Source organism: Megalops cyprinoides, chromosome 22, assembly GCF_013368585.1.
Source record: "Megalops cyprinoides isolate fMegCyp1 chromosome 22, fMegCyp1.pri, whole genome shotgun sequence".
NCBI classification, from domain to species: Eukaryota; Metazoa; Chordata; class Actinopteri; order Elopiformes; family Megalopidae; genus Megalops; species Megalops cyprinoides.
Window position 1 is genome coordinate 26,143,294 of NC_050604.1, and position 17,508 is coordinate 26,160,801.

General features: G+C 45.6%; 1 protein-coding gene and 3 non-coding genes across 4 annotated transcripts; all 4 read right to left on the minus strand.

Annotated features, from left to right (window-relative positions):
- Positions 1–5,954: 5,954 nt before the first annotated feature.
- Positions 5,955–6,026, minus strand: trnam-cau. Its single transcript has one exon. It is a non-coding gene; the product is annotated as a tRNA-Met (tRNA).
- Positions 6,027–6,413: 387 nt separating this feature from the next.
- trnae-cuc lies at positions 6,414–6,485 on the minus strand. The gene has a single exon. It is a non-coding gene; the product is annotated as a tRNA-Glu (tRNA).
- Positions 6,486–6,873: 388 nt separating this feature from the next.
- On the minus strand, positions 6,874–6,946 carry trnak-cuu. Its single transcript has one exon. It is a non-coding gene; the product is annotated as a tRNA-Lys (tRNA).
- Positions 6,947–7,734: 788 nt separating this feature from the next.
- tmem132a (transmembrane protein 132A) lies at positions 7,735–13,028 on the minus strand. Its single transcript, XM_036516656.1, has 12 exons — positions 12,944–13,028; positions 12,600–12,814; positions 12,172–12,381; positions 11,574–12,082; positions 11,303–11,455; positions 10,672–10,867; positions 10,291–10,434; positions 9,725–9,927; positions 9,265–9,490; positions 8,830–9,021; positions 8,037–8,726; positions 7,735–7,743 (listed from the first exon to the last, which is right to left on the minus strand). Exons 1-12 carry the CDS (start codon positions 13,026–13,028, stop codon positions 7,735–7,737), a joined length of 2,832 nt encoding a protein of 943 aa, XP_036372549.1.
- Positions 13,029–17,508: the final 4,480 nt, after the last annotated feature.

Genomic DNA, 17,508 nt, shown 5'->3' on the forward strand with positions numbered 1-17,508 from the left:
ATGTTTCTTACCCAGTGTGTGATGCTGTGGTTTTGAAGGTTGGTGACCTGGGGGATCAGTCACGCTAATCATCTGGTTTCTCTCTTACAGCCGACAGACACGGAGGAGCAGAAACCTGAATCACTTCTGATCAAAGAGGAGAGACCGGCGGGAGACCTGAGGAGCAGTGACCCAGCGGGAGGGCTGAGGAGCAGTGACCCAGCGGGAGACCTGAGGAGCAGTGACCCAGCGGGAGGGCTGAGGAGCAGTGACCCAGCGGGAGACCTGAGGAGCAGTGACCCAGTGGGAGACCTGAGGAGCAGAGAGGAATGTAGGTGATCAGAGACCAAAACACGGGACTAATGGTGATGCCCTGGAAATATGTAATGATTGAGGCAAAAACTCAGGAGATGTGTCACTTGCAGTCCCATTGAATAACATCAGTAATGATTGCTGGTTCTCCTGCTCTCTCTAGGCGCTGTGTCATTCATCGCAGGAGTTGAGGAAGGAGCTCCTTCTGTGGACACACAGAGTCGACCAGCTCAACACACAGAGGAGCTCACTGAGCAGCACAGGACCAGACACAGTGCTTGGGAGGTCAGTGGATTGGAGAACATCCTCAAAGCAGAGCCTGAGAATAATAGTGTTAACAAGAGACTCCAGCACAGAGGATCTGAACACAGGGCAGGAAGACTGAGCAGTCTGGGCTCTGAGAGTGTAATGTGTGAGAGAACCAGTCATCTGGGGACGTGCTTTACACAGGGGAGAGCAAACGCAGAGGCTGAGGACCCGTCTTGCTCCTATGCTGCAGAAATGGACTCGGAGAGTCTGTCAGCTCACTCACAGCTGCAGTCATTTCCAGCTACAGAGGAAGGTGCTGGGAACAGTCTGTCCTTTTCGGGACATTCTGATGCGACTCTTGAGGGGGTGCTTATTGGCTCTGTGCCTGTAGAGGAGACGGTGCAGATGCACCCAGGCTTTAACGAAAGGGGAACATCAGGAGAAACTCACACGCTACACAGTCATTACAAAGACATCAGGGAGAGCAGAGAAATGCAGCCACATAGTGTAGCTTACAGCCGCCCATCACATAATGAAGTGGCTTTCAGAAAGGCCCAGCACAGGTATGGCGTTCGGAAGAAACGAAACATTTGCTCGTTCTGCGGAAAGTGTTTTGCTGGTCCAACAAATCTTGAGGCTCACTACAGAATCCACACAGGAGAGAAACCATTCAGCTGCACTCAGTGCGGAAAACGGTTCACTCAGTTTGGTAATCTTAAGGCACACCAGAATGTTCACACAGGAGAGAAACCGTTCAGCTGCGTGCACTGCGGGGACAGTTTCTCCCACCCAAGTAATCTTAAAAGGCATCAGAGACGTCTTCACAAGGACATGAGCTGAGGAAAAGAGGAAGATTATGTCTTTGACAGTGCTTTGCCCCTAACCAGCCTAAAGGGGTATAACAGACACTGCACAGTGGGGGACACGCTGTGGTCCTTTTTTTACAGCTGGTTCTGTTTCAAAGTCTCTTCCCTCACAGCAATGACCATGGCCAACTGCTCCATAGATTTCAAAAGGAAAGGACAAATTATAAAGAAAAACATAGACAAATTCACAAACTCGATCCGTCCATCGGTCTTGTTCCAGAGAGATAATTTTAGACTGTGTGGGAGATTTACATGGTGCTTCCAGCGTTAAAACAACACAACAACCTCAGGGCCAACACAAACAGAAGCAGCTCAGCTGGGACTCAGAGGAAAGACCACGCATCTGTCTCTGTTTCTCCTCCCATAGGCTGACGGGCATTACATCCCAAACCACTGCAGCCCCTCCCTTTGTTATTGCTGTGCAATATGGACTCTCACACCCCCTCTCTTCTGAGTGTTCCCATTCATACATTCCAGTTCTATGGGCCTCTCTGATTGGAGCCTGAGATTCATTTTAAAGTTATCTCAGCCAATATCTAAGCCAATAGATAAATCCGCGGGTACCCTTTAAAATGTGTTCAGTGGACCGTCAAAGGCCCTCACAGGACAGATTCCTAACTACGTGGTATGCTTAAATGACTATTCTATTTTAATTGTTATTTGTTTTCAATGTCCATTACTGTGGGAAATGCCAGTTGGCAGTTAGCCAGGCAGTATTTTCTTTTATTTGTACTTTGCCCAGATTCTTCTTTTACAGTATTGAGTCATTATTAAGAAAAATATCATGCCCAGTTTTAGAATAAGCCAGGAGTACTTAGTCAAGGTTATAACACGACCAGTAGAAAGACTTTCTGACAGAAACCAGTTTTGTATGACACCTTTTTACACTCTTGTGTAAATGTAGATGTACAGTGGTTGTTATAGTTTGTTTGAATAAACATAAAACTTTGCATCCCTGCTTTATGTAATAAAGACTCAAATCTTATATTCTATTTGGAAAATGCATGAATGGTTATTTGCAACGTATTTTCTATTAAAAAAATAGCATGTATCAGAGAGGTTATCAAATAGGGTTGATGTTGGAGCATCATGGTTATCTTGCCTGGTGGTATAGACCTCTTCGTGTGTGATATTTGTGTTATTTTAATAAATACTGCAGTTGCATCCACTCTACATGCACTCTTACGCTATGGCAGGAAATTTTCCTTGTGGTTAGAGTGGGAATATGTATGAAGACTGCTCCCTGTGGCAAAGGCAATTTAATTACAAAATTCCCTTCTGCTGAAAGATGGCCTTTCCAAGACCAGAGTTTGTTTGTTCTCGGTTGGGAAATATTTTGTGATCTTGTCGAGGTGAAAGAACTGTTCTGCAAGAACACCAACGACAATGTCAGAGCTGAAGCCATCGGAAAAATGTGGATGATATTTCCTACATGACTTACTGCAATTTAAAGTCCCAAATATAGCTCAGCTTCGTCTGTGTGAAACTGTCCCAATATTTAAGCCTGAAAGACTGTCATTTGAATAATCTTCAAGAATATGCAAAGTGATTTATTTTTGCCTCGATGGGAGAGGACGTTCTGGCTGCTATCTTCCTGCAGGTGGCAGCATTTCACCTTTATCCTGTTATAATGTGGTGTAGGCCTAATTCTTTTCCCCCTCACTTAAACGATTTGTTCAGTTAACAGGCTTGACCTTGGCTGTACATCAGCAAGCAAATAAGCTGACAGGCTTGAGTATATGATCTGGAGGGAAACTAGTTGCTGTTGGAGAATTCAGATAGACAAACAGAAATCATTTGTATATGACCTGAGGACTGTTTAACAGTCATACATTGGCCGATTCAGCTCCCCAGGTATAGATACCCAAACACCAGTCATATCCATTAAATCTGCTTAACACGTGTAATACCACCACACTGGTTACTGCTTAAAATACCTGTATAGTACCTGAATACCTGTGAGAAGAAAATAATGAGAATTGTATAGTTCTAAATCAATCAGTTCACAACAATATGGCCCAAAAATTCTTGCCCTGATAGAAAATATAGTCTGTTAAAACTGCCGCTACAGAAATGCCATTGGACCTTTATAGTCTATATAGAGGTATAACAGAAATACTTGTGACGTGTGGCACCAAAGCATCTGTTCTATGACATTGGTCAGCTACAGATGTCATTCCTAGCTTTATATATTTATTTACGGATATTGTTTTTGAGGTTTCATATCATAAATCGCTACTTGCTTGACCAATGGTGTGTGGCTGATGGCTGAAAGGCCGCGATAAACGTTGGTGTACATTCCTCTTTCTCTGTTACAGAGTGCAGACATGGAGGAGGGAAGGACTGAATCACTTCTTATAAAGGAGGAGAGGCTGGAAGAGGACAGTGACCCACAGGGAGAGATGAAGATCAGGGTGGAGAGTAAGTAAAGAGGAGAAGCAGTGGAGCTTTTTTTTAACAGATATGCATCATTACAGATACACTACAACATGCATCACTCTGGCCAAGCACTACTTATGTCTAAACATGTCAAGTGTCAACATACAGAGACACAGAAGTACACCCGTCTCTTCCAAATGAGCACATGTAAATTGACATTCTCTTCAGATGCTCTTGGCTGGTGAAAATGGCCACTTGTACTGTATATTGTAGTATCTGGTAGTAATATCTGCTTACTGAAACCTTCCAGGATCTGTGGTCCCTGATGGTGTTGGAGAGGCTTCCGCTTTGGACTCGCTCAGAGAGACCGGGCCCTGCGTTTGGGAGGTCAGTGGACTGGAGACTGCGCTGAGTGTAAAGCCGAGGCTCCAACATGGAGGATCTGACCGCAGGACAGGAAGGCTGAACGGTCTGGGCTGCGACCGCATGGTGCGCGAGAGACCCAGCCACCTGAGGACCGTGTTTCCACAGTGGGCCACGGACACACAGCCTGAGGATCCGTCCTGCTCCTACACCACAGACGTGGCCCCGGAGAGCCTGGGGGCTCATTCAGAGCTGCAGTCGCTTCCCGCGACAGGGGAAGGAGCCAGAAACAGGCTGCCCTTTTCAGGACACTCTGCTTTCACTCATTCACCGTTTAACAATGGGGTCCTCTCAGGCAGAGCTCGGCCTCAAGAAAGTCATTGCAAAGATGTCAGGGAGAGGGGAACAAAGCAGCCTCGACATGTTGCTAACAGGGGTCCACCCCACACCCGAATAACTGAGCGAGAGAACAGGCTGACAGCAAAATCAAACACACCCGTTACAAATCAGTGTGCAGCCAGTAACACAACTCTCACTTCAACAAAAAGTTTTAGGACTCACCATGAGGTTTGCATAAGAAAGAGAAGGTTCATTTGTAGATACTGTGGGAAGGGTTTCCCTCGAGCAAAGGAGCTTGAAATACACCAGAGGGTCCACACAGGAGAGAAACCATTCAGCTGCACACAGTGTGGGAAGAGGTTCACTCAGTCGTGTAATCTTAAAACGCACCAGAGCATTCACACAGGAGAGAAACCATTCAGATGTGCACTTTGTGGAAAGAATTTCACTCGTTCCAGCCATCTTAAAAGACACCAAAGTGTTCACACAGGAGCAAAACCTTCACAACATGAAGTGTTTTTACTTTAGCCATACTGATATTCTGATGCTAAAAAGTCACAATTCAGACTGCCCTGACCTTTTTTCATTTGACTGTGAGGTCCATGAATTCCAAATACCCTCATATGCCCTGCAAAATAGAAGCTGCATCTCAACCTGTAAATATAACACCCCATCAAATGAGACGGCATTTGGGATGGCAGTGTAGAATTCTGTTTTCTAAGAGAAACCAAGATTTCTAAACCAAGAAATTAAACCAGCAGAATGACCAAACAGCTGCATATAGTGTCAGAAGAAATTAGTCTCTAGGACTTGACTTTTAAAAGAAACAAATTTGCATTTTGTAGGCTGATATCATTTGGTGGGCGCAGTGCATATGGTTTCAGCAAAGGGAAAAGCTATCTTGTAAAAGCAAACTCTTATGCCCACTGGAATGAGTGAATGAAGAGATTTTTCAAATGTCACTTTTAATATAATATATAAATGTATATTGTTGATTGTGTAATATTGTGTATTAAAAAATGATTGTTTTTTAATACACATTTCCCTTTTCCACCTCTTTATTGTTATTCTGACAAAAATGTGTAATTGTTGAGACTGAAGGTTATGGTTTCAAGACAATTTTTTTTAGCTTTTGCCTAACTGCCTCTCTTTCCAAGATCCATAATAATGTCATTTTATAAGGGGCAAATGAAAATTTAATTAAATAAAGCATGTTCAGGGTCAAATACAGTCGATTTATAAGAGTAGAGAATCACTACGGCTGAATGGCTAACAGAGAAGACCATGTACAGGCAAGTTGAAGACCAAAAACAACAAAACTGTTCAGGTGTCGGCTGGAAAACTCTGCAAGTCACAACAGGCTACACGGGCCGCGACTGTACATTAAAATGATCGTATTTCCGTAGTATGTGCAACATAATACACACACGAACATGCCTGGACGTATAACTGGCATAAGAAAAAAAATAGCAGAGGATGGTTTCGATCCATCGACCTCTGGGTTATGGGCCCAGCACGCTTCCGCTGCGCCACTCTGCTTTACGACTGAAAGAGTTTCACGTGCCAACTTGTTACTGACGTAAGTAGCAGTGGCGTATTTAACTTGTTCATGTTGTACCGGTCAAGATCTACTTTCACCCCACAAACCGATCTATTGCTTGATTGCGATCGATTCACCAAATCAATTAGTTCAGTTAAAGTCGAAAATATTTTTGAAGCGTTGTTGAATACTGCAGTGTGATACATAAAAAACGACCCGTTGTCTCATTATCTTTTAAACTTATTTGAGACACACAGACGCACCGTCGGGTTGAACCTGATCGACACAGTGTTGCGGTGGGCTGAAATCTATTGGAGAGTATAAACCGAATAAAACGCATTACACTATTCGCGAACAACCTCAATGTGGTAGAAGAAAAATACATGTTCCCTGACCGGGAATCGAACCCGGGCCGCGGCGGTGAGAGCGCCGAATCCTAACCACTAGACCACCAGGGAAGCTGGATATAGCTTTCCTGATAAAGATTGTTGTTGTCATCTAGTTCTTCTTCTTCACACGCGTCGAAAATGTTTACACACATTTGAAACTCTCAGGTGTATACCCGAACTAGTAGTGACGGGATTTGAATTATGCATCGCATGGCGCAGTTCAAAAAAACGTGAGTTTATATTAATTTACTCCTACAAGGACTAATTAATTATCACAAAAACTATCACTCCTACAGACAGACTACCTTGGTCAGGCATGAAAGAGTGTTTAATCTTGTATCATATACTTTCCAATAATTTTCTGCCACTAAGCAGTGCTGTCCTTTATGTCCTATGCAATATAAAAACAGCTTCTTACACGATGTAATCGAAGGAAGTAAGAACGAAAAGAAGCAACCGCCCAACGTGGGGCTCGAACCCACGACCCTGAGATTAAGAGTCTCATGCTCTACCGACTGAGCTAGCCGGGCTTGCGCTTAATCTTAACAACAAACCACTAAAACCTTAATTTGATAGACTATAACCTATTTGAGATTACGAGCTACTGGGTATTTTTCGCAAACATGAACCGGACTGAACATTTCCTGAATTGCCTAACAAGCTATCGTTTTATCCTTAGCTTAGTTGTTATAATTACCTGTTAACAGTCCCCACTTTATCGATTAGGCGGTTTCGTCTTTAAACATTTTAATGACGGCAGGGAGGACTTGATGTCGTCACCAATTAAGAAAACGCTTCCATCGCTTCAAATTCTAATAGAAAGGTGTGCAAATCCAGTTGACCCCTCTTGCATCATTGGGGTCAGAGGATTTGCCTCAGGTGTGCGTATTTTAATATTGTCAGTTCAATAGCTGGTTATGAAACTACACTACAATCCTCACTATTCCCGCTGAACACCATTCTGTCCGTAATGTACACATTGCCAGAAAATGGCCGACAACAGCATTAAAGGGTACAATAAAGTCAAAGTCATTTTACATTTATTTTTTATGTTATGATAGCGAAATTAGTTGGCTTTTTCCAATGACATAGTAAGTATAACATAATTTCATTAAAAAAAACAGAGCAACAACATAGAACTATGCCTTGAAAAGTGGGACTAGAAAGAAATCATTATTCATTAACCAACCAATCGAAACTGAGAACACATCTGAAATAATAATCAGAGAAAATACATGACAAACTGAAGAGTGTATTTACAGCTGTTCACAGTGCTATCGTATGGTCATGGGGCAGAGGGAAGCTTGGCTTCATACGGTTACTTGTTCTGATACAGACAGGGGACAGGGGACAGGGACAGTCCAGAGAGACACCTATGTTTACTGAAACATAGGGAGAGAGATACCAGCATCCCGCAGATACTGAGACACACCCTGACGAGACAAGAAGACTGGTCTCCCGTTGCTAGGTTACCAGCTTCTCTCCTGACGCTCCTCTTTGCTCTTTGTCCATGACACCCTTCTCACGGTCTTCCTCTCCCTCTGTCCGCCTCTCCTCCTCCATCCCCCTCTCCTCCTCTTCCTCTTCCTCTGTGCCTCGTCCCTCTCTCATGCCTGTCACTCTCCTCCTCCTCCCTCTCTCTCTCAGAGCGCAGGGAAGGCAGTTTATCAGGAAGAGCAGCATGGAGAGGCAGAGCAGGGAGAGCACAGCGCCCACTCCCACCTCCAGCTCCCTCTCTCCGCTCTTCCCCTCCCCTCTCTCCCTCTCCATGCCTGGGGAGAAGTAAACTCCACTCCCCTCGTGGTTTGGCGTCAGGACTGCCCTCTCCAGGTCATTTTTCAGACTGACGTTGCTGTCGCCATAGTCGCTGGAGGAGTTGCCCAGGTTACCGTCACTGTCCCCGAAATGGTTGTACAGGCCTTTTTCGGACTCCAGAAGCACCTCGGAAATTTCCAGCATTTCGAAGTCCTGCTCCTCACTCTCCACAGGCCGGAGTTCTAAGTCTAAATTCACCCTGACCCACCCGGAACCCTTCGCCAGCCTCTTGGTCCCGCCCCCTCCTCTTGCGTTGGGCTCCGCCCCCTCAATCGAGTTGGACGTTGGCTGGCAGGTTGAGACGAGGAGTTCCGCTTTCAGCAAGGGCCCTCCCCCGTCGCCCTGGGCAATGACGCGCTGGGATGGGGCGGGCGTCACGACGACCACCGTTTCGGCCATTGAGGACAGGCGTAGGGAGAAGGGGATGGAGCTGAAGGCGGAGACCAGCGAGGCCGTGTCATCACTGAACTGGAGCCAGAAGCTGAGAGATGCTTCCTGAGGGCAGCACACAGTACAGACAGTCACTCATTAGATGCTGTTAGAGCGGCACAGTGTAGACGTCATTTTAATTCAGAAATGACGTGCCCCTACTACACACCTGTCCATGGTTGTACAGTGTGTTATGAGCTGTCACCGTTGCCGTGACTACAGAGGGGTGAGCAGGGTTTGCCTTGACTGAAAGGCTAAGTCCTCCCACCAGCTGCACTGATAGGTCACCAGGTGTCACATGGTCAGCAGACACAATGACATCACAGCTGCCCAGCACACCATCCCATTGGTCAGATACAACCTGAGAACCAGAAAAACCATCCCAACATCAGATGGCAGATTTATTGTGATCCTACCTATTTATTTATTTAATTCTGAAAACATTAAAGACAGAAATTACTGCCAGCACAGAACACTCACACATAACAATTTATTCCATATTACCCTGTTTTAAATTGAGGCTTTATTCACCTTGAATGTGAAAATCAGTCTTTATTATAAATCCAATAACTTGATGCTGTCACTCAGATGGTTGTACACTCACTTGTATTGATGTGACTCCAGGCTGAAAGCCAACCAGATAGCCATGCTTGTCAAGTGCAGCCACTCTTGGTTTCTCCACCTTCAGCCAATCGCGAACAAGCTCAGTTACATCGATGAACCAATCAGGTGAGCCGAGCATGTAGGTTAGTTGGCCTGTCTCAGCTGATGGCTGGGCAGCAAATTGTGCCAACACCTGGACTGTGGATCGCTGAAAGACAGGAGAACACCTGTGTGGAAGAGAGAAAATTACAGGCACATTACACTACTTGCTTGTCAAGGCCAACATCAGTGATAGTAACATGCACATATACAGCAACATTTTTACAGGAGCATTTAGGTGCGATTACCTTGTGCCTGGGCTCCAAACCCAAAACTCTGTATGTCTAGTGCTCTAACCAGCCAATCAGCTGCATGAGATCCAGAAGAGACTGACACAGTGCAGTGCAATGGGAGAGACTCACCCGCTTTCGGTGTAGTAGGTCCAGCCCTCTATGGCATTCAGCACAGGGTCGGAGAGCGAGATGACAAGGGGGACAATGGGAGCCCAGACGGACAGACAGAGGGCGCCACTGAGCGTGCCCAGGTAAAACTCCACCCCCATGCATGTGCTGCCCACTCCTGATTCACTTCCATCAACGAAGAGGGCGGAGCAATCGCTGGACACCTACCAATCAGAGAGGAGTATGAGGACAGGATCATGAGACTAGTGAGCCCAGGAAACTGGTAGCATTGTGCCAACATGTCTGTAGCATCCCAACAATGTTTCTCAGGCACCTACAACTACGGGAGAAGGATGGCACCTGTATGCCAAATGTCTGAAATTAGGATTGGCTCTGGTCCTGGGGCCATCCATGCTCTCACACACCTCACATGCTTCACCTCTTTAAAGGTGAGTTACTCATATAGAAGAGCCACAGGGATCATGATTACCGCTAAACGCTCTGAACCGGATCCATTCTGCCTGTGTTCCCCCTGCAGATTGGTATCTCAGTGTTTGTGAATGGATTTCATGCTAGGGCACACTTACCTTCACAATATCCTCATTAGTGGAACGGCATGTGACAGCAGCAGTGACATCAGAGACCTTCCCATCATGCTCCACTGCCAGGACAATGACAGGAAGTGACACGGGTTGGCTGGTGAGGATGGCAGTGTTGATGATTGTGCTGCTCTGTGTAAAAAAACATAAGAGAGCAACTCAGACTATGTTTGTGTGGTCTGTAAGCTAGGATGGCAGAATTTGTGATTCCTATGGAACATACTGGAGCTATACTCAATTCTTTCAATGGTGATACAGTAAAAATACATGCACTAATGAAGACATACACAATACAGTGCTAGAGGGTGCAGGTGTAGAGGGACAGATGCAGACATGTATAGCATTAAAGGCACAAATCCAAGGCCTTACCTCAGTTATGGGAGCGATGCCCACTATGTCTCTGTCTGTGAAGGAGAAGGTGTTCATCACTCCGCCGTGTGGGGGAAGGTGGTTATTGCGACCTGAATATTCGACCCACCACTGGGCAGTCACTGTCATGGCAACCCCAAAACTCTTCTGTAAACCGTCCACAGAGAGACAGGCGACCTCCTGAAGAACAGTGGGGCTGGGAGAGAGAGGAAGACAGAGAGACAGCGATTCATCCAAGCCTCCATGGTTTGCCTTGTCATCATAGATAGTGCCACTTCAGTGGCTCATTTGTCTATCTGGTTTGTGCTTTATCCGTGTGTGAACTTTGATTTAATGAAGACACAGCAGTGGTAAATTCATTTAGCACCCGAGCCATATGTGTTTTACTTTTTCTCAAGATATTCGGCATCTGGTTCCTGTCAGGAGGTTCTGATTTGTATCAGAAAGTCACAGTGCTGTCTGCTTTACTATGCTATGTATGTTCTGTTATAGACCACACCCCTTCAAGCCAGCAAATCAGAACAACAAAGGTTCAACAGTGGGAGAGCAGGAACCTTTGATGTGAAGCACCCAGAGCTGACTACCTAGTCAATGCATAGAACGTGTGCAACAGCAGAGTTTCTCTGAGTACCTGTATGTTCCAGTGTGGCTGCCTGCCCTGAGACAGATGATTGAGATGATGTTGTGTTTGGATCCTGTGCTTCTCTCCAAGGTGACAGCCCAGAAATCAGAGGCCAGAGATGGCTGAGCCAGCAAGGACACAAGGCCTTTCTTCACCTTCAGTCTGACAAGGACGAGACATGGAGTAACGGATGTTTAGAGCCAGACGATATAAAAGCATGGCATTACAATTGGAGTAGCTGAAATATTAGAGGAGAAGATGATTCAGAAAATTATTGTACCTGATGACCACAAAGTCCCCAGTGAAATTTGATCTCACGCTGACGGACACTCCAATTGGTTGACCAGCGCGGACTGGCCCCCTGCGGTAGCCAATCACCACGTTTGGATCCACCCTTAGCTCCTCCTGTTCCTGCCCATCTGAACACCCCACTTCGTCTCTCGACCTGTTCTTCTCTGTCTTTGTCTCCTCCAGGGTCACAGCTCCGATGTGATAGAGTCTTTTCTGAGAGTGCTGCATTTTGTCCTCCTCACAGCCAGGGGGTGATAGTTTAAGGTTTGCGATGGAGCCAGGGGAAGAGTAGTAGAGCTGTATTTGGTCTGCGGAGTGGCTCTGTTTACTTTTGAGGAAGGCTGGGGTGTCCCACTGCCGCCGGCCCCGGTGCCTGTGCCTGTGTCTGTGTGCGTATTGCAGTCTCTCAGAGTGTCTTTGGTTCAAAGTGCTCCTCTTTTCCGCTGCAAACCAGTCTTTTGGAAGAGGGAGAGAGATGACACACAATCCCAGCGGAGGCTGAAAATGAAGGAGTAGAAGAGATGGAAGAAAACGTGCAACCGCCCACACACACGAAGCAACACAGGTGTACATGCTGTACAGGGTACCTGTGTCATGCAAGTGGCTTTTTTTTCTTCTGTCTCCTTAAATGCATGTAGTGTGACACAGCTCCCCCTAGTGGGATCTCCACGCCAGTGAAACAAAACTCGAACCTTGAACTTCTCTCCTCTCTCTCCTTTCCTCTCTCTTTCAACAGTTTTAGAGAGGAGAGAAGCCGTCAGAGGTGGGGAGAGAGGGAGGATGGGGCTGGAGACCAGCTGAAACATAGAGAGAGAGAGAGGAGGGCACAAAGTTAATTTGGTCTGGTATAGATAGTGACAAATGACATGACATCATTTGCTCAGCCAGAATTCTCTCCTTCTTGCACATAAAAAGTCACTTTCTATGTGTGTACATGCATGTATGTGTGTGTGTGTATCTGTATTGCATACAAACTCAGGCATTTTATCAAAGGTGTGCATGTAACCTGGTTTACCTGTGTGACGGAGTAAGGCCCGAATGAAGCCCGGACCCCTGCTTTGGAGGTCGCCCCTGCCAGAGGCTGCAGGAGCAGGGACTGGGAGAGGGAGAACGGGGTGGAGTTGGAGAAGAGGAGGCCCAGGTCGGACTGGGAGAGGGGGAGAGAGTGCCAGGGAGGGGGGACGCTTATCTGGGCTGGGAGGGAGAGAGAGGGGGGGAGCTGAGCGCAGGCTGTGTGCCAGGAGATGGAGGAAAATCACAACAAAAATGACTTTATACATGACAGCAACCACAAACACATTTGCATGAATTATGTCTTAGATTAATTTGGAAAAAAACACAAATTTTGAATTCACTCACCGGCGGCCACGAGCCAGCAGAAGGCTATTACCACTGGCCCCACCACTCGCCCACACAGTGCACTGGGGCGGCTGGCCACACCCATCACTGCAGCTCTGTCACATGACAAAACCACATGACCCTCTGACAGTTGGAATGCAATGCTCACTTAGACTGAACAGTGCTGGTGGGAGGTAGAGACTAGGGCCACAGTCTGTGGGCCATCAAGGTCATCCTCATCATCATCTTTATCATTTTCCTTGCCACAGTCATAATCATCTGCTACATAACTGTAACCACCGGCATTACCTTACCTATCAGTCCTACAATCATTAATACGACCCGTAGCTCCAGCTGGGCTCGCAGCGTAGCATAGTGGTAAAGGAGCAAGGCTTGTAACTGAAAGGTTGCTGGTTCGATTCCCTGCTGGGGCACTGCTGCTGTACCCTTGGGCATGGTACGTAACCGACAATTGCCTCAGTAAATATGCATCTGTATAAATGAAAACCATGTAAAAACTGTAACATACGTAAGTTACAAATCGTCTGCTAAATGACAGTGATGTGATAGTGTTTCCTGGGGGAGGGGGGGGGCTCTGAGATTAGAGGTTCTCTGCAGTGCACAGCTGCACGTAAGACTTCTTTAGGTGATTAATCTTACGAGAGAAGAGCCCGGCGGTGACACAGTATTCTGCACACAGAAGCAAATGGCAATAATATTTTGATGACAGCTTGAAACTTGGAGATCCTGTGTAAATCATGAACAACTCAATGATTCTAAGCTCAGATGAACACAGGCAGGTTTCACCATACAGGAGAGCCACAGAGTTAAGAGTAATTCACCACTTCTCAAAGGCATTCATCAAACTGATGCCAACGACTCTGCTTGTTAGTAAGACAACAGTGACTGGTTAAAGAGATGAGCCATAATTACATTTTGACTGGCCCAGCCCACACAATAAAGTTATATTGAGAATATATTTTAGAGAACACATTTAAGCTCAAACATTATATCCAAAACATGTAATTTATTGCTGTATATTACAATATGCTTTGGCTTTATATCAATGGCTGAACAATATATTTATTGCAATATATTTCATTTTTGCACAGGTGATTATGCTCACCCCTGTAAAGTGGCAGGATCACATGAGACAGGAACTCTCTTTCCTTTATATTACAAGCAGAACCCGGAACCCCAATGGAACTCGATTTCCCATCATTACCTCTGTGTAACATCCCAAAACGCGTTTCTGTTGAACAGCTGTTAACCCGAAACAGGCAGAGATGGGCATGTGACTGACATCTCCTCAACACACAACATTCTCACAACATTTCTGCAACACAGTATCAACATTGTCACACTGCTGCTGTGTAGATAGGGACACACCTTGGGTCATACAGTTACTTTCTTACCTGTCTTTACCTTATATTTACAATACAAGGCAAAAACCATGAAGAGCCAGCAATATTTAATCTACCTAAACAGTGACCTAAGGTTTGAGTGATCTGCCTTCTTTAAATGAAAATATGTGATGTTGTTTTCACATGGACGTGGTGACAGGCACTCTCACTCGTCCCCTCATTGCACGGGTCCTTTCAGAGATGTCACCTTCATATGCTAGAGTACACAGTACTTGCAGTTACATCATAAATCACACATTTCCTGTCCCATTACACATGACAGTACGAGGGAAGCGTTATCTAATTACATCCTGTCACACAGTATGTGCTGTTACCACTGAATGCAGGATATGTATTTCAATGATTACTTCATAGTAATTACATTTGTAATTACACCTGCTACAAGGCTGCTATAACTTAGATTAGGCTTTTTCATGTTGATGTTGTTCAGGAGGACCCTTGGGGGGGCACAAAACAGGTGGAGAAAGGTTGAAAAGGGGCAGAAATGAGGCCCAGCGGAGCCTGCAGGGAGCACAGATTTGTTTGCTACAGGTTGTGATAAGAGGATTCAGGCTTTTGGTGGGAAAAAACCCTCCTGTCTGCAGTCACCTGGAATGAGGGGAGGCATTAGCTAAATTTGGGTCAGTTCTCTCAATTACTCGATCGATTGGGCCTGTTGCACTCAGTTTCATGAATTTTTCTGGGCCCTGTTGCATTTCTTTAAACAAACAGGTAATCAAACTCAAATCAATGACCCTGAATGTCATCTGCATTTCTAATAAATGTGAAGCACAAATGAACAAAGATTGAGGTTGAGGAATACTTTCATTTGATCTTTTTTTTCCTGTACAAATATTTAACTAGGTTTCTCCTCATTGCAGGGGACTCATTGCAGATTTGTTTCATGACCTGTTCACTCCAGATCAGTATTTCATGCAACTTTGTGTTTGGCGCGAAAAGGTCTATTAAATAAGATGCAAAGAAACAATGAGCAGTGACGATTAATCCGGAATCCATGGCTGATTCATGCGCTTTATTATTATTTATTAGCCATATTGAAGCGAAACAGTCTAGAGGCACAACTCACACCCCATAAACAGAAGATGCACACAAACACACTGTGTGCACTGGAATTGCGGAGGTGTGTGGTAGGAGTGGTGGGCGTCTGGCTGCACTCACCTGGCCGGCATCTCGCTTGCATCGGTTTGAGGTGGCAAAGCGCAGTGATCAGAGCCGCTCCAGGCCAAGGTCCACTTCTGTGTGCTTCCTCTCAGCGTTTGCTCATCTGTTTGGGTTATTATAATTACTTATTTCAAGCTCATATTTGACCTGTTTTTTTTTTTTTTTTTCCACACGTTATTTCCGTGGTAAAGTCTGCAGTGATCTTTACATTCTCATCTTTTAGTCCCGCTCTTTGGATTATTCTGTGTCTATTTTATTAGCTTTTTTTTTGGAATTGTTATTATTAAAAAAAAAAAAACAGGAAGTGAACTATCACAGGTTTTCTCCGGATTTGTCTTTTTTCGGTTTGGCGGTTGTAGCTGTTCTCCTCAGTAACCTGTAGATGTGCAGCTCTTCCTGTGCAGTGTTTCCCTCTCTTGCTCTCTCTCGCTTTCTCTCTCAGCCTGTGCGCCAGATTCACACAATACAGATTTACTCATCTGAAACTGTAAATAATCCACTCTCTGCCCCTCCCTCCCCCCTTTCAGTCTTTTTTTGTCTCCCTTTATATTTCTGTTTCTGCTCTGTTGGAACACTTTGGTGGTCAGTCAGTCAGTTTAATATTGTCAGTATTTTTTTAACCCTCTCTCTTCTCTCTCCTGTCATTTTATCACTATATTAACAACCAGCCTGTCCCTGCCTCTTCTCAAAGCAGCATAACACAGTGCCTAAATGATCCATTTACAGAATCTGTCTCTGAATACACTGGGGAAACAATGATCAATACTGCAAATGTTTTGCTTCTATAAATATTTTAAGCATTCATTTGATGATACGTTGTTTTTTTCCGGCTGTTTTTGTGCTTTTACCGCTCTGTGACTCATTCTGGAAACAGCTGGCACATTCGTTCTCTCTGTGGCAGACTCCACCCCCCCCCACACACACACATACCCCCCCCACACACATACCCCCCCCCCCACCCCCAATGCTTCACATTAACCCTCTCCGTTTCTCTTTATCCCTCATCCCCACCCCCCCCTCCAACCTTCTATCATTGTTATAATCGTGGTTTGATTAAATGACACAGATCTGTAAGTGACCCCAGAAAAACCTGTCTGTCTCTCCCTCCCCCTCTCTCCCTCTCTCTGTCTCCCTTTCTCGGAAGAGAGATGAAGAATAAAGAATAAGGGAGTTTTAGGGGATACAGCAACAGAGGCGTTCCACTTAAAAACGAGGAGAATTATTTCCCTGTAAACATAAAGCATCTGCTCAAGCTTCCACTTTCCAGCAGCGTGTGGTCAGCTTTGCTCGGCATGGCTGTAGCTATTCTGACCTGTGTGTGTGTGTGTGTGTGTGTCTGTGTGCATTTGTCTGTGTGTGTGTGTGTGTGTGTGTGTGTGCATTTGTGTGTGTGTGTGTGTGTGTGTGTGTGTGTGTGTGGGAATGGGGGCCACAGGGAGAGACAGTATTAATTTAAAGCCCTGTGTTTTATCCCTTTTGGTGGCACTCTCCTGTGCTTTGATACCTTTAATAGACCAACAGAAGGAGCTTAGGAGCATTGTCTCTGACATGAGGGCTTAGCATAAACCTATAGCATTACATTTCACAAAGCATCCGTGCTCCCCTTCTACGGGCGTTCCCTTCCCCCTCCCCTGCGCTGTGCTCCACAGTGTGTGTGTGTGTGTGTGTGTGTGCGTGCGTGTGTGTCTGTGTGTGTGTGTGTGTGTGTGTGTGCATGTGCTCGCATTAGGACATGCGTACACCTGTGTGTGTAATTGTGTGTGTGCGTTCATGTGTATGTGTGTCTGTACAGGCATTTGTGCATGCATGTGTTAAATATATATTTGTGTATGTGTGTTCGTGCGCCCGTGTGTGTGCATGTGTGCATGAGTGTGTGCGCCCGCGTGTGAGTGTGTGTGCATGCGTGTGTGCACCCGCGTGTGAGTGTGTGCTTTTGCATGTGCGTGTGTGTGTGTTTGCAGATGCATGCGTGTTGGTGTCAGAGCGGTGTGTGCAGTGTTA

What these genes read in the sequence shown, in the direction of transcription:
- tmem132a (XM_036516656.1), bottom strand. Translation starts at nt 13,028, where the DNA reads ATGGGTGTGGCCAGCCGCCCCAGTGCACTGTGTGGGCGAGTGGTGGGG. An exon ending in GGGGACTTTGTGGTCATCAG is followed by an intron (nt 11,456 to 11,573) that starts GTACAATAATTT and finishes CGTCCTTGTCAG; the next exon opens with ACTGAAGGTGAAGAAAGGCC. An exon ending in AGCCACACTGGAACATACAG is followed by an intron (nt 10,868 to 11,302) that starts GTACTCAGAGAA and finishes TCTCTCTCCCAG; the next exon opens with CCCCACTGTTCTTCAGGAGG.